The 17340-nt window shown below is 43.8% G+C and overlaps 2 protein-coding genes across 4 annotated transcripts in view; both read right to left on the bottom strand.

Moving 5' to 3' along the window:
- Positions 1 to 16: 16 nt before the first annotated feature.
- Positions 17 to 1341, bottom strand: chrm4b (cholinergic receptor, muscarinic 4b). Its single transcript, XM_041836468.1, has one exon. It carries the CDS (start codon positions 1298 to 1300, stop codon positions 17 to 19), a length of 1284 nt encoding a protein of 427 aa, XP_041692402.1. The 5' UTR covers positions 1301 to 1341.
- Positions 1342 to 8838: 7497 nt separating this feature from the next.
- The window catches only part of ambra1b (autophagy/beclin-1 regulator 1b), a 36961-nt gene continuing 28459 nt past the window's right edge, over positions 8839 to 17340 (bottom strand). For 2 of the 3 annotated variants that reach the window (XM_041837798.2, XM_041837800.2), the window contains exons 17-18: positions 13908 to 14039; positions 8839 to 10950 (exon numbers count right to left, since the gene is read on the bottom strand). In XM_041837798.2, the coding sequence (XP_041693732.2) occupies positions 10349 to 10950; positions 13908 to 14039 (734 nt within the window). In that variant the 3' untranslated portion in view covers positions 8839 to 10348. The remainder of the gene's footprint in view (positions 10951 to 13907; positions 14040 to 17340) is intronic. The other variant, XM_041837801.2, reaches the window with a different exon arrangement.

The following is a 17340-nucleotide window of genomic DNA, read 5'->3' as shown; positions in this document are numbered from 1 at the left end:
GTAGCTCACATCATCCTCATTTCACACCTGTGTTTCTGTACTGACACCTCAGTAGGTTCTTGAAGGTCTTTCTGAAGGTGACGTTACATAGTGCATAGCACACTGGGTTGACTGTGCTGTTGATGTAACACAGCCAGTAGCCCATGGTCCACACTGTCTCTGGAACGCAGAAGTGACAGTAGGTGCCAATGATGGCTATGACGCTGTAAGGAGTCCAGGTGAGAATGAAGGCCAGGAGAATAGCAAAAATAGTCTTGGTCACTTTCCTCTCCCTCGCTACAATCCGTCTCTTCCTCTTCGCCTGGGTCTTGCTGAAGCTGGGGAATGGGGAAAACACTTTTCTGAGCTGACTAGTTGTATTGGAGCCATTAAGGATAGAGCTTGGCTGGGAGACCTTGGTTGCAGAGCTGTTCTCATCCCCTGTGTGGTTGAATGTGACCCTACTGTTGGACCATCTGCAGTCTTGGTTTATCTCACTAGGTAAGTGGTCTGGGGAGGGGGGGACACCTGAAGTGGGGATGACACTATTGCTGGCCTGCTCTGTAGAGTCTTTCAGGGCCTTGATAATCCCCTGCGTAGCGCAGATACTCGTCTCTGCTTCGATGGAAATGGCCAAGTCGCTCTTTGGCTCAGTGTCTCTCTGGGACAATACGCAGCTCCTCTTCAGATGGCTGCCTTGTTTCGGTCGTCCACTAGAGGTCCTCGCTCTCCTACTCTGTAGCTCTGCAGTGAGGCGACTGCGGCTGGCAAAGGAGATCCGCGTGTACAGGACAATCATGATGACCGCCGGCAGGTAGAAGGCGGGGAGCGTCATCCCCAGTGTGACCGCGGGGTTGGACAGGAGCTGGATGTAGCACTCCCCGTCAGGGACGATCCGTTTACCGACGAGGGACTGCCAGAAGAGGATGGCTGGGGCCCAAAGGAACAGAGACAGGAGCCAGGCTGCTGCGATCATCAGCCCAGCCAGTCTGGTGGTCCGCCTGGCCGGGTAGGTCAATGGTCGGGTCACGCAGAAGTAGCGGTCGAAGCTGATGATCAGGAGGTTCATGACCGATGCGTTGCTGACCACGTAGTCCAAGGCCAACCACAGGTCACAGATGACCGCACCCAGGGGCCAGTAGCCCTTGACGATATAGAGGGTGTAGAGGTTCATGGAGAGCAGGCCGATGATGAGATCAGCACACGCCAGGCTGAACAGGAAGTAGTTGTTGACCGTCTGGAGGTGGCGGTTGACTTTGATTGACAGCATCACCAGGACGTTGCCCAGGACGGTGATGAAGCTGAGCGAGCTGGTCACCATGACGATGAGGATCAGTTCAGCAGTGGTGTACGGGCAGCCCGGTCTCCCATACTCTCCATAGGAGTGGTTGCCGTAGGGATGGACCCAGCTGACGTTGTATTCCATATCAGATGAAGGCACTTTGTTGCCTGATGAAAACAAACAAATAAACAAAAAATAGAATACCTAAGGTTGCATTTGAAGTTTTTTTGATCAAATATATTAACTGATAATAAATGGTTACAATGTCCTCTATTCAGTTTTAATAGCCCATCCACAATTTCCACAAAGCAACACCTTTTGTGCTCATAATTCCTAGATGAATAATAATGAATAGATTATCCTTGAAAGGAAGGGAATTACATTGTAATATACACTGCTGTGTATTTTTATTATATGGTCTATGGTAATACATACATCTATAACCTATGCCTATCAAAAGCTAATGTGGAGAAAGGTTTTATGCATTGCTAAAGGGGAATTATGATGTAACTTTCCAAGCTGGATCAGGTGAAGTGTGCTTGCCGAAGGAAAAATAAACCTGTGCACTAGAAGTCGTCATACTGTTTGTATTCATGAGGGTTCCATATTTGACAGGAATTCATTGATAAACTTACCCCTCAAATTAGAAGGAAGCCTCTTGAAATCTTCAGTGTAATTTCTGCCATCCATATTGCATGATTAAAGCAAATGTCCAGTCCTAACAAAAAATCACAAAAACGTAAGTTACAAATTGGGCTGCCTGTAGTCCCACTGTCCCAGTCTGCATCTTCACAAACGTCTGTACGGTCTACCAGATGCCCTATGGCTGATGTTCTCAATTAGGTCCACTCATGTCTCCTTGCAGTAAAACACTGGCAACCCCTAGTGATGTCACAGACCTCAGATCTCTTGACATGTGTGACGCAATAAGGATGGGCCTACCCTCGAAGCCGAATTCATCTCTAGTTATATTCCTTTCAGGGAGTGTTTCCTGATCACTGTCTATCTTTGCTTCTGTTTTCTCTAGGCCAGGTCACTGTACAAGCTAATTTACAGGGCTTTACATTGAATTGATTGAATAACTACAGTATAGAGACTGTACAAATGTTTTCTGTTTCGTCAAGTGCGGCCTGTTTTATGAATTTCAGCACAACCTTCAGTGGATAGCTACACAACACAGTCACTGTAAAATGACCTCAATGGGTATGACATCATGGATGTATTTACTAATCAACACAATGGTCCAAACCAAGTACCACAATCCCTGAATAACCCACGCCTGAGTGAAGTTTCCCATTTTCATTTGCCTTTTTTTATTGTCAACACTACATAGGATATTTGGTGTTCCCATATGTGATATAGCCCTTGTTGGATTTGTACTGTAATCTCAATGGATCTTAAAAGAACAGAAACTCTTTATCACATCAACACTCTAAAACATTTGAGACAATTGATAACAGTTTAGGGGGAGAGACAGTAGTCAAGACTATATCCCAAGTAATACAGGTACTGTAGATACTGCACCGTACCTGCTATCATTTTCTTCACCACTACTGACCTGAGGACTGGTGAGAAAACAACAGTATAGTGAAAACCTATTGAGTCCTTTCACTGGTCAGTGGTCATGAAGGAAAGACGATAAGGAAAGTATGTTTTTTAAGTATTGTGACAGCAACTCTGTATGCCATCTACCCTCAACATTAACCAAGAAAGTCCAGCAAGTGCCAGGACCGTCTCCTAAAGTTGATTCAGCTGCAGGATTGGGGCACCACCAGTGCAGAGCTTGCTCAGGAATGGCAGCAGGCAGGTGTGAGTGCATCTGCATGCACAGTGAGGCGAATACTTTTGGAGGATGGCCTGGTGTGAAGAAGGGCAGTGAGGAAGCCACTTCTCTCCAGGAAAAACATCAGGGACAGACTGATATTCTTCAAAAGGTACAGGGATTGGACTCCAGAGGACTGGGGTAAAGTCATTTTCTCTGATGAATCCCCTTTCCGATTGTTTGAGGCATCTCGAAAAAAGCATGTCAAGAGAAGACAAGGTGATCGCTACCATCAGTCCTGTGTCATGCTAACAGTAAAGCATCCTGAGACCATTCATGTGTGGGGCTGCTTCTCAGCCAAGGGAGTGGGCTCACTCACAATTTTGCCTAAGAACACAGCCATGAATAAAGAATGGTACCAACACATCCTCCGAGAGCAACTTCTCCCAACCATCCAAGAACAGATTGGTGATGACCAATGCCTTTTCCAGCATGATGGAGCACCTTGCCATAAGGCAAAACTGATAACTAAGTGGCTCGGGGAACAAAACATCGAAATGTTGGGTCCATGGCCAGGAAACTCCCCAGACCTTAATCCCACTGAGATCTTGTGGTCAATCCTCAAGAGGCGGGTGGACAAACAAAAACCCACAAATTCTGACAAACTGATTATGCAAGAATGGGCTGCCATCAGGCAGGATGTGGCCCAGAAGTTAATTGACAGCATGCCAGGACGGATTGCAGAGGTCTTGAAAAAGAAGGGTCAACACTGCAAATATTGACTCTTTGCATAAACTTAATGTAATTGTCAACAAAAGCCTTTGACACTTATGGAATGCTTGTAATTATACTTCAGTATACCATAGTAACATCTGACAAAAATATCTAAAAACACTGAACACTTTGTGAAGACCAATACCTGTGTCATTCTCAAAATTTCTGACCACGACTATAGCTGATTGAAGAAGTCCAGCTGTAAATTTTTGACGTCTAACAAAAATCTATATCAAATGTATATTAAATCAACCATCCAAACATAGGAAGATAAGCATAGGTAGGGTGTCCAATCAATGTCGCTATCATAACCTGTTAAAAAATGAGAGTTTTTACCATTGTAGGATGGCCAAGATTAGGGCGACTAAATCAATGGAGGCCAGAGAAAAAAAAGTTTTTATAAAAAATATGGAAAATAGCATTGTGTCAGCTAGGCTGAATGCTGTGCTAGAATTACGGCAATCACCGTTGATCTTGTCATCTTTCTTCTCGAATCCGGAGGCCATAAAACAATTGAGGTAAAATGTATCGATTTTAAGACATGACATGTAGTATTTTAATATTTTATTATACGCTTTTCATATTAACACGAAAGTCCTGTTATTTTTCAAAGATTTCTCAGAAAAACAAGCGTATCTCTTTGAAATGTCAACGACGCTTTTGATTTTCAGCTCGTGTCATGTTAATTTAGCGACACGTGGAAACAACTGCAGAAGACCACACCACCTCAAAAGTCGCTGCCAGAAGCGGCACCGCTGTTAGTGCTCCGCGCTTATTTTAGGATGTATTAAGTTACAAAATCTGTCTTTTTGGATATAATGTTAATATGTTTGAGCAAGACCCCACTGACCGATTCAGAACATGAATAATAATATTTTTCTTGGTAAAATGTATTTTACAACTTAAGTGACATTTAATCACCAAAGCATGTTTTCAACCACTCTGGGTAAGGAATAAGACTGATAATTTGTCATTGAGTAGTATGACAGCATGTCACAGTTTGACTACATACTAGCAACAACAGTTTTAGTAGATTTATAATAAGTAGTAGCAGGAACTATTGTAAACCATACCTGCACTGAGCTCTGACTCACATGGTTTAAAAACAAATCAAAACAAAATTAGGCTCACTAACAGCCTAGAGACTGTGAAATACGGTGGCCCCAAGGCCAACATATTAAATATGACTGGGACAATGCTGTTATCACTGTCAAGCAAAATAAATTGTATATGTGGAAAAAACTGGGTTTGTATCTGTATGTTTCACACAAACTGCTTATCAGAGACGACTCTACACGTGTCTTAACACAAAGACTATGGAGAGTAAAACATAATGATATTCATAATTTACACTGAACAAAAATATATATGCAACATGTAAAGTGTTGGTCCTGAGTGGCGCAGCGGTCTAAGGCACTGCATCTCAGTGCTTGAGGCGTCACTACATACCCCCTGGTTCGATTCCAGGCTGTATCACAACCGCCGTGATTGGGAGTCCCATAGGGCTGCGCACAATTGGCCCAGCGTTTGGCGGGTGTAGGCCTTCATTGTAAATAAGAATTTGTTCTTAACTGACTTGCCTAGTTAAATAAAGGTAAAATAAAATGTTTCATGAGCTGAAATAAATCCCAGAAATGTTCCATATGCACAAATATCGTACTATAATCCATCCACCTGACAGGTGTGACATATCAAGAAGCTGATTAAACAGCATGATCATTACACAGGTGCACCTTGTGCTGGTGACAATAAAAGGCCACTCTAAAATGTGCAGTTTTGTCACACAACACAATGCCATAGATGTCGCAAGTTTTGAGGGAGCGTGCAATTGGCATGCTGACTGCAGGAATGGCCACCAGAGCTGTTGCCAGAGAACTGAATGTTAATTTTTCTAAAATAGGCTGCCTCCAACGTCATTTTAGAGAATTTGGCAGTACATCCAACCAGCCTCACGACCGCAGACATGTATGGCGTCGTGTTGGTGAACGGTTTGCTGATGTCACCGTTGTGAACAGTGCCCCATGGTGGCAGTAGGGTTATGGTATAGGCAGCCATAAGCTACAGACAAACACAATTAACTGCATTTTATTTTTGAATGCACATAGATTTCGTGACAAGATCCTGAGGCCCATTGTTGTACCATTCATCCTCCGCCATCCCTTCATGTTTCAGCATGATAATGCACAGTCACATGTCGCAAGGACCTGTACACAATTCCTGGAAGAAGAAAATGTCCCCGTTCTTCCATGGCCTGCATACTCACCAGACACCAGTCACCCATTGAGCATGTTTGGGATGATTTGTTTGACGAAACAATAGCAGCTGAATGCAGTGCAATGTATCAAATTAGTTTATACTAATGCTATGTTAGATGCACTTTAATCTCCTTCATTCCACATAATTCAAACCACATTGCCATATAAGAGACGTAGAATTATCGATTCACTTTAAGAATAGGATTTGTTGTGTAGAGCATACAATAAATGTATAGATGACATTTGGTTACTTTAGGTATTCAATACCTCAGGTCATAGCTATAGACCTTAGCTGTAGTTTTCCCGTTAAAGAAACAAGATTTCCATCTCTTCACAGAACACAACTGTTACATTTTTCATCTTCGTCAACAAATCTCTTTAATTACATCACAGAAAAGTAAGCCAATGAAAGCCATTGAAGTGAACAAACTTCATAGTTTGATATAGCTGTTTTGTAATATTAGGTGAGACAGTTTACCTTTGTATACCATTGATTTGCACTGTTAAAAGTGTAGTTGTGTACCTACAGTATGCGTATCATTCAGGGTGAGCGACATATGGGAGAAGTGGTGCAGTACAGCGTTCTTTCACACAAAACAGACACATTAACAGCCAACCAACTTTTTTTTCTTTTCTTTTAAATCGTCCCTAATCAAGTAATGCCAGAGGGAGCATTCAGATAGTTCAACAGTTCTTTTTCACCTGCCTGGCATTTTGACTTTCTTCTAATCTCTAAGACAGTTGTAGAAGTTTTCATACATGCAATAAACAGCTTGCTTACTGCCGCACACAGGACTCGCTGCACTCCGTTCGCTCCCCTCATTAGGTCCTGTACTCTCAATATGGCATTTTCAGATAATTTTCCTTAACCCCCCCCCAAGAAACCCAAATCCCACCAAATTAAACTATCAATATAATTACCCTACAAAGCGATTACAAAATGTGAATAGCTAAGCATTATGGGTAATTTCCTAAATAAAAGGTTAAACGGTGCAGGGCTATTCTTTCCCTCGTCTATAAGCACCCGACGCGGTCAGGGGGCTTTACTAAAGGGGGCTTTACTGAAATGATATGCTAAGGACACTGCCGGTCACAATAGGCCAGATGCAGCTCTGAAGACATTACAGTACAAAACCATCTAAAAATGAATGGTGATCAAGATTTCAAGTTCAAAATAAAAATTCCTGGTTCAGCAGGGGGACATGTTGAGATTACAATCGAAAGCTCTCTCGACCCCGACGTGCCAAACCACACCATTAGGTCAGAGTAACTAAGAGAGATGCTACATATACCAGCCTTCTGGCCCACACACACACACACAGCACACGCATACACAGGCAGAGACAAGCATATACACACACACAGAACAGCTCTTCTTCAATGCTTCTTAAGCGCTGGGTGTGTTGGTGCTGGGGTTTGACTGAAGATGCTCAGTGAAGACTCTCCCCATTGACAGACAGCTACAGATAAGCCAATCCAGCTAGCCCCCTGCTCTCTCCTCCTCAGAGTCTTTGTGGGAAGGGGAGGGTCACTGGGCGTAATTCAAGTCAAAAGTCAGGTTTGTTTTACTGAATCCTAAATGGTAACGACTCTGCTCTCATGGGGTCCCTGGAGCACCAGTGGCAAGTGCAGGCGACGGGGCTCTGGGTCCGGTCTGGTTCCGGGGGAAGATCTCCATCACACTTTTAGGCGGGAGGGGTGGGGGTTTGTGGCGTGTGTGACCAGGGACCAGATAGTAAACATGTCCTGACCCGAGCCTCACCGCTCACCATACACACCAAACACAGTCACTCTAGTGCAACAGGAGAGGAATGACTGTGCTGGCTTTCAGCATGACAAGCCAGACAAGAGGGCTGGCTAACGCTTCCCAAAACAGATGTGCGAGTTTGAGTTTGTTTTTCCTTCAATGCAGATTTGTCTGTATTTTGCTAGACTTTTGTACTGATAGCGTTCCCTTTTTTGTCGGAAACAATGCAGCATTATTGAAAACATGCAGTAGAATAGTACAGTATCAAGTCAGAAATGATTGATTAGACATTGTAACATTACATCCACCATTTTGTATACGTCCACCGTATCCTGCTTACTTCGAATCAGATGCTCTGTACACTTGGGGCCTGATGGGTAATACGGACAATGATCCTTTTGGGGGGACCTCGCTGACATAGTCAATCTACACTGAACAAAAATATAAACGCAACATGTAAAGTGTTGGTCCCATGTTTCATGAGCTGAAATAAATCTCATACATTTTCCATCCGCACAAATATCGTATTTCTCTCAAATTGTATATACCTGTAAGTCAGCATTTATCCTATGCCAAGATAATCCATCCACATGACAGGTGTGGCATATCAAGAAGCTGATTAAACAGCATGATCATTACACAGGTGTACCTTGTGCTGGGGACAATAAAAGGCCACTCTAAAATGTGCAGTTTTGTCACACAACACAATGCCACAGATGTCTCATGTTTTGAGGGAGTGTGCAATTGGCACGCTGACTACAGGACTGTCCACCAAAGCTGTTGCTTCATTTCTCTACCGTAAGCTGCCTCCAACGTCGTTTTAGAGAATTTGGCAGTACGTCCAACCGGCCTCACAACCACAGACCACGTGTAACCACGCCAGCTCAGGACCTCCACATCCGGCTTCTTCACCTGTGGGGTGCTGAGGAGTATTTCTGTCTGTAATAAAGCCCTTTTGTGGCTGCACCCCTGCACAGTCATGTTAAATCCATAGATTAGGGCCTAATTTATTTCAATTGACTGATTTCCTTAAATGAACTTTAACTCAGTAAAATCTTTGAAATTGTTGCATGTTGTGTTGATATTTTTGTTCAGTATATAATAAAAAAAACAGGCAGCTGCAGATTCTCTTTTGAAAGGCATGGCTTTAGTCATGCCACACGCATCATCTCATGATTCATACAACAATAGGATGATTTTCCAGCTATGCATTATCATCAAATTACAAAATACACATCCTACCACTTGGTACCAAAGAGGCTTCAAAATATAGCAAACACACGCTATTTCACATCAAATCACATGGCACCAGAACGCTGCACACACTGGAGAAACTGTCTGTTTCTTCTTGTTGTTTACAATTACCCTTACATGGCACTTTGAATGTAGAATCCTTGTCTATCGGTCACGCCTATGCAAAGAGAAAGGACTGGGGGGAAAAGAAAAAAAAAAATCACAGCATCGGTACCCCGGTGCTGGCACAATTCAAGTAAAAGCCCTTTCTGACATGGAATGATCATACAACTAAAGGTCCATTTTAAGTGCAATGTAAGTGCACACCAATGCAGGGAGGGGAGGGGTCACAATGCCACTGATGGGTGCAGCGGGGAGGGGGGGGGAGCTTATGTACCTTCTGTTCAGGACTGGAGACCCTGCAGAGTCTGAGCACCCATTCTTTGTGAGATAAGGCTTTGAGGAGAAGCGCACCAGCAAGACAGGGCCATACTATTCCTTTATGCCGGGCGTACACTACACGACTTTCAAAATCCAAACATCCCTGAGCCTCTCATGTTAAACGACCGTCTTACCTGTAGTTTTTTGTCTTGCCAACGTAGTGGTGCGCATACTTAACGATGTGGTACAGACGGGGGGGTCACACACGACAAGATTCTTCACTTAGTCGTGACGATTAAATCTCGAAACCACGCTGTCTCGCGAAAACAATATGACGTGATTAGATTGTTAACGTAGCTAGAACGAGCTGTTTCAAAGCAGCCTCAAAGTTTACATTCAGACATTCACGCTTGCCATACAGAGTTGAAATATCTAGCCAATAGATTTTGCTTGTGAACTTCAGAGCTGTCACCATTTGACACTTTGGCTTTTAAGGCAAGTACAAACGCATACTAGCTAGCTAGTAGTAGTCGTCGCTCCTGTTCGAGAGTATACATTCTGGTTGATGTGATACATCATCTCACTGGCTTCTACTCTGGCGAGCTCACATTGGCTATTGTGGATCACCGTTCTCAAAACTTGTCATTACACATCTCACACTACAAGAGCATTGCAGATTTTGTGCCGATAAAATCAAACATGTTTGAAAATATTGGGACGTCTTGGGACGGTTCGAGTAGGCAACGACATGGTGATTTTGTCGCCGATCTCAAAAACGTGTCTGGGACAGCTAAATCGGGGGCCAAAATCGTGTAGTGTACACCCGGCTTTAGGGTTCGTGATACACCGTCTCTCGGCCCAAAGCAGTCACCCACTGTCTCCTCTGGGGGATTCTCTCCCTCTCCTGGGCAATAAGGGCCAAGTCACACAGCACTCTACCTGCTGTAAGGGTCGCCTGGGTAATTATCTCTGCTGCTACTGCCATTGTTGTTATTGTTGCCGTTTCTGCCGGTGCTGGAGTGGTAAGAGCCGCGAGAGGAAGAAGAGGAAGAGGAGGAGAAGAGCAGGGAGGAAGAGGGGCCTGGCTCAGAATCATCCAGTCGGCCAGCTCCTTCAAACACGTCGTCGATGTCCATGGCCACTGAGAGACTGGCCCCCTCACCCTCCGAGGCTAGGCCGGGGGGTTGTGGTTGAGAGAGGGAGGGCAGACCCCACACCGGGCCTGGGTGAGGCTCTGAGGGAGCAGGGGGGTGCTCCAGGCTGAGACGCAGGGAGTTGATGGGGCAGGCGGAAGGGGAGGCTGTAGAGACGGCCAGAACGGGGTCACTGCTGCTGGGCCGCCCAGCTACGGCGCCCGCCCCTGTCTGGGAGCCGCGGTGGATGCGGTGGCTGACGATAATGTTGTTGCCAAACCCACCCATGGAGGCCATGGTGGTGCTCTGCTCCCGCTGGACCACTGCCGTCATGCCGCCCTCTGCGATGAGCCGGCGGATCCGCGCCAGGGCGTCCTCTCCTGGGGCATACTCTGGGGCCTCGCCTGGGACGGAGGGAGGGAGGGAACAAGAGAAGATATGAGTGATGATAATTAATGCTTTCAAGCTGCTGATACTTTTTTTGTTTTTTGGTGACATGCCACACAATGTAATATAATGACAACTTAATTAGCCCCGGGGAGGAAGTTAATATAGCAGTCTGCTGTTATTCCTTGAAACCCCAGTGTTCAGTTCAGCTGGTTGCTAGAAGAGGGTGGTTATGAGGAAACAGTGGAAACCATCGGGGGCCATAGGAAATTACTCCCTGAGAGAGGGGAGAAATTCAATTATGCCTGCCGAAATTCAATTTTGTCTAAGTTCCTAAACCCCTTTGAATCAATGTTGGACTGTCTGTCAAAGTGCGTACCTCTCTCACTCAGGGAGCGCGAGGTAGAGCTAGAGCGAGAGCTACGTCACAGGGTTATACAGCCCCCCACTCACTGCAGTGCTAGATAGAACTTTCTGGAATAACGCAACTCTACGAAATAAATACATGTTGTCACATTGAAAACACTAAATCCAGGAAGCCCAATCGATTGTGAGATATGGCATATACATTTTATGTGATAAATATGGGTCACAGGTTCACAATTCTACCTTTTCTGAGATCTCTACCAAGCAAGGAGGAAAGGAGCCAATCTTCTCCCGCCTCCCACTTTTATCTTGCAACACAATTTGACATCATTCCACCTGGTATGATCAGATCGTTACGGCAAAATATATCTACTAAAATGAGGGAAAGAGTGAGTGTGCAACATAACGTCCACCTCATAGGATGATACATATGGGCTAAAAGGCTAATTTATTTAACAAACGTTTCATTCGAATGTAACTTTCCTACAGTAGCCAGCTGACAGCGAACATATCCTTAATTTCTGTTGCAGATATAATAGATAGCCTGGGTACTGATGCATACATCTATCGAAATGGATTTATGCGCACTTTCCAATTTTTCATTGGGGTAGATCAAATATGCTATTATTACATTTATTATTAGCCTACATTTCCAAAATCAGTAGACTAAATGACAAACATTATTTTTTTCAGTTTGCAAGCCTGAGCCAAATTGCATTCCTCGAGTGAGCAAGAGAATGTAGGCTAATTTTATAAAATGGAAAATAATTTGTATATCCTTGCATCAAATATCCTCCTCCGTGAAAGTCGTGTACTGATTATATATAGCATACGTGATTAATGATGATCACTGCAATCAACAGCTGCGGTGTTGCTTATTGGATTACCCCATATCATGAAATAGGCTATGTGAAAGTTTATAAAGACAAAAGGTGGATACACATAATTATATGATTTGGATGGATGGTTGACATGACAGAAAGGTAGTCGGATATTTTCTTTCTCAAAGCTCATTATGCATGTTGTTTCACGAACGGAACTCGCGCCTCGTAAAAACCTTATAGCCTATAGCGCAATATATCCCCAAATTCAAAGAAAATAACATACACCAGCGACATCTTTAGGAGATAAAGGTTGTGAGCACAGTGTTTCTGATCAGATGAACAATTATCTTCTAATGTACAGTATGTGTGGCTACAATGCCATCGTTAGAGCACAGCATTTTCTGCTTGGTTTCCTGAGAAATGCTTTGAAAAGAGAAATTAAATAGGCTACTACCGAGGTCTGATGATGCTTAGTAAAAGGCGTAACACAACGTTAGGTGATGTGCTAGTCTGATGCAGGCTATTTTGAAAACTGCCAGTGTTGTGTTTATGAGGAGTCCCCTCGTGTGTGTGTTTGTTGCATGAGCAGCAAATTGCGAACCCACGACCCATATGTATCAAATAAAAAGGCATATGCCATCTCTCACAATCGATTGGGCTTCCCGAATTTAGTACGTTCGCTGTGACATAAAGTGTATTATTCCAGAAAGTTCTATCTAGCACTGCAGTGAGTGGGGGACTGCATAACCTGGTGATGTAGCTCTCGCTGTACCTCGCTTTCCCCATTAACATCAAATTAACATCATACTTGCGGTCCTCTGTAGCTCAGCTGGTAGAGCACGGCGCTTGTAACGCCAAGGTAGTGGGTTCGATCCCCGGGACCACCCATACACAAAAAAAAAATATATATGTATGCACGCATGACTGTAAGTCGCTTTGGATAAAAGCGTCTGCTAAATGGCATATTATTATATATTATATATTAGGGTCATGTATATAAATGCCCAGTTGCACATTATTTTGGCTACCTTGGCTAGAAGAGATCTCAGTGACGTTTGGAAAGAGGGATCTCAAAGAAGCATAGGGGGGTTAAAGAGTGTGTGTCTCAGTCACCAGATCTCAACCCAGTTGAACACTTATGGGAGATTCTGGAGTGGCGCCTGAGACAGTGTTTTCCACCACCATCAACAAAACACCAAATTATGGAATTTATGGAAGAATGGTGCTGCATCCCTCCAATAGAGTTCCAGTCACTTGCAGAATATCTGCCAAGGCGCACTGAAGCAGTTCTGGGGACTTGTGGTGGCCCAACGCCCTATAAAGACAATATGTTGGAGTTTCCTTTATTTTGTCAGTTACCTATATCTTTCACGGATTCCATCCTCTGCAAAACAGACAGTTGAAACAGCCCTTCCTGACCATGTGCCGTCATTATGGCCATATAAAACTGTTTCCCCTACCCCTATGCTTCTATTGGTTTGAATTGAATTTGAGACTAGGAGGGCCTGGATGTCGCTTTGGGGGCCTTTGCACCCCACCTGGAGATCACAGTAGGGGAAAACATCCCGTAGAACCATATAGAAGGTACAATAAGAGGGGTTCTGGCAGAGTTGGGGTCAATTCCATTCCAATTCAGGAAGTACACTGACATTTCAATTCCAATTCTCTTCTCTGCTTTTCAATGAGTAACATTTCAAAAATTGGGTTTACTTTCTGAATTGACTCCAACCCCGCTTTCTGGCATTATAAAAAGGGAGGGTAGTAGGTGGGACTGGGAGGATTACCGGTGTTGGCTGTGGAGGTGCCGGCTTCTGTTGAGGCATCTCCCAGGGCACTGTCCTCGATCTGGCTGGTTTGTGGCTGCTCTAGGCTCCCCTTGGTCTCGCGGCTCGTGGACGGGAGCTCTTGGACTTCTACTGAGATGAGTAGCGAGAGAAATCGAAAACATTGATACATTTACATTTCCTCAAAAAAACTAAAACCGCATCACTAAACTGCACAGAAAGTTAGATGAGACATACATTGGTTGAAGGTTAACATCTGTGTTAAATACAAAATAATACTTTTACTGCTGACTCTTAACTGAATGGCAATGTGTATTTGAGAACGGGTCTGATTGGATCTCAGTGTTTCGTTTTCACACAGGGAGCCAATGAAAAGTTACCGGTAGGTAGCCTAGTGGTTAGAGCATTGGACCAGTTACCGAAAGGTTACTAGTTCGAATCCCCGAGCCGACAAGGTGAAAAATCTGCCGATGTGCCCTTGAGCAAGGTACTTAACCCTAATTGCTTCAGGGTTACCGTTGGGTGTATATCCGAGGGAGATGAGATATGCAAAATAAGCATTTAACACATGCATATAATACACACTTGAAACAGGACAAATACAGGCACCCACCAATTATTATTATTAGAGCCCGACCGATATATTGTTTGGTCCGATACCGACATTAGGGAGAAAAAGTCACCGATTACCGATATATCTGCCGATATGTTTAGAGGGGGAATGAAAACATCATTTTTTTTATAACACTAATTGTGCTCTAAAGGATTAACTGATACTCTAAATTATGATTTCTTAAGTAAATATTAAAATGAACATTTAAAAACATTTTATTTGTGGTTTACATGATAACCACCAAAAAGCAACTCTCGCCTCTATAAATACGAAAGTAAATACAAAATGTATTGGAGATATATACAGTGGGGAGAACAAGTATTTGATACACTGCCGATTTTGCAGGTTTTCCTACTTACAAAGCATGTAGAGGTCTGTAATTTTTATCATAGGTACACTTCAACTGTGAGAGACAGAATCTAAAACAAAAATCCAGAAAATCACATTGTATGATTTTTAAGTAATTCATTTGCATTTTATTGCATGACGTAAGTATTTGATACATCAGAAAAGCAGAACTTAATATTTGGTACAGAAACCTTTATTTGCAATTACAGAGATCATATGTTTCCTGTAGGTCTTGACCAGGTTTGCACACACTGCAGCAGGGATTTTGGCCCATTCCTCCATACAGACCTTCTCCAGATCCTTCAGGTTTCGGGGCTGTCGCTGGGCAATACGGACTTTCAGCTCCCTCCAAAGATTTTCTATTGGGTTCAGGTCTGGAGACTGGCTAGGCCACTCCAGGACCTTGAGATGCTTCTTACGGAGCCACTCCTTAGTTACCCTGGCTGTGTGTTTCGGGTCGTTGTCATGCTGGAAGACCCAGCCACGACCCATCTTCAATGCTCTTACTGAGGGAAGGAGGTTGTTGGCCAAGATCTCGCGATACATGGCCCCATCCATCCTCCCCTCAATACGGTGCAGTCGTCCTGTCCCCTTTGCAGAAAAGCATCCCCAAAGAATGATGTTTCCACCTCCATGCTTCACCGGTTGGGATGGGGTTCTTGGGGTTGTACTCATCCTTCTTCTTCCTCCAAACACGGCGAGTGGAGTTTAGACCAAAAGCTCTATTTTTGTCTCATCAGACCACATGACCTTCTCCCATTCCTCCTCTGGATCATCCAGATGGTCATTGGCAAACTTCAGACAGGCCTGGACATGCGCTGGCTTGAGCAGGGGGACCTTGCGTGCGCTGCAGAATTTTAATCCATGACGGCGTAGTGTGTTACTAATGGTTTTCTTTGAGACTGTGGTCCCAGCTCTCTTCAGGTCATTGACCAGGTCCTGCCATGTAGTTCTGGGCTGATCCCTCACCTTCCTCATGATCATTGATGCCCCACGAGGTGAGATCTTGCATGGAGCCCCAGACCGAGTGTGATTGACCGTCATCTTGAATTTCTTCAATTTTCTAATAATTGCCCCAACAGTTGTTGCCTTCTCACCAAGCTGCTTGCCTATTGTCCTGTAGCCCATCCCAGCCTTGTGCAGGTCTACAATTTTATCCCTGATGTCCTTACACAGCTCTCTGGTCTTGGCCATTGTGGAGAGGTTGGTGTCTGTTTGATTGAGTGTGTGGACAGGTGTCTTTTATACAGGCAACGAGTTCAAACAGGTGCAGTTAATACAGGTAATGAGTGGAGAACAGGAGGGCTTCTTAAAGAAAAACTAACAGGTCTGTGAGACCCGGAATTCTTACTGGTTGATAGGTGATCAAATACTTATGTCATGTAATAAAATGCAAATGAATTACTTAAAAATCATACAATGTGATTTTCTGGATTTTTGTTTTAGATTCCGTCTCTCACAGTTGAAGTGTACCTATGATGAAAATTACAGACCTCTACATGCTTTGTAAGTAGGAAAACCTGCAAAATCGGCAGTGTATCAAATACTTGTTCTCCCCACTGTATATGTCAACAGCAAATGGCATGCACTGATGACTGAAAATGTTTATGCAGGGCAATGCTTGCAGCACTGGTATTAGTCACAAGTTCTAATTTAGCTAGCTAGCTCCTTATCTCACCATGAATGCAAGCACATGGCCTGAATGATAGACTGTCTTGCTTTTTGCAGATTGCATATTTCGGAAAACAAACTAAATAAGCCAACTAGCTAACATAATAGGCCCAGACAGAAACAGTTATTTTTGTATCAAGGACGAGTGTTCACTTTGGCACCAGTCCAGTGTTAACACACAAGTAGAACAGAATGCTAGCTTGCTAAGCTAACTATCTTGTTGGCTAGATTGTGAAGCTCACTACCCTGCTGCTGGCTTGCTAGACAGCTAACGTTAAGTGAGAATGTGATGAGGACAATGCTGCTTGCTTTGTGAAGTGTACTTTGATTATTTACTTATTCAAATGCGCTGCCTGTGGTAAGCTACTCACCGTCAAACCACCATGCCTACTCTCTCTCAAGTTGTGACCTAGGGTTGAATGATGTTCAATGAGCAGCTCGTAGAGCGCCCTCTTCAGGCAATGATTGAAACATTTAAAATTACTGCAAATTAGCGTCTACCCAGAATGATCAAATGACAGTACATTCGTTAAGTATTCAGACCCCTTGACTTTTTTCACATTTTCTTACATTACAACCTTATTCTAAAATTGATTTGTTTCCCCCCCTCATCAATCTACACACAACACCCCCATAATGACAAAGCAAAAACCATTTTGTAGAACATTTTGCAAAAACAAAACACTGAAATATCACATTTACATAAGTATTCAGACCCTTTACTCAGTACTTTGTTGAAGCACCTTTGGCAGCGATTACAGCCTCGAGTCTTTTTGGGTATGACGCTACAAGCGTGGCACA

The sequence above is a fragment of the Coregonus clupeaformis genome, chromosome 19 (assembly GCF_020615455.1).
Source record: "Coregonus clupeaformis isolate EN_2021a chromosome 19, ASM2061545v1, whole genome shotgun sequence".
NCBI lineage: Eukaryota > Metazoa > Chordata > Actinopteri > Salmoniformes > Salmonidae > Coregonus > Coregonus clupeaformis.
The sequence above is the reverse complement of the archived record's forward strand: the minus strand, read 5'-3'. Positions and strand labels throughout refer to the sequence as shown.

Coding starts and splice junctions, on each gene's coding strand:
- chrm4b (XM_041836468.1), bottom strand. CDS start 1,300: ATGGTGACCAGCTCGCTCAGCTTCATCACCGTCCTGGGCAACGTCCTG.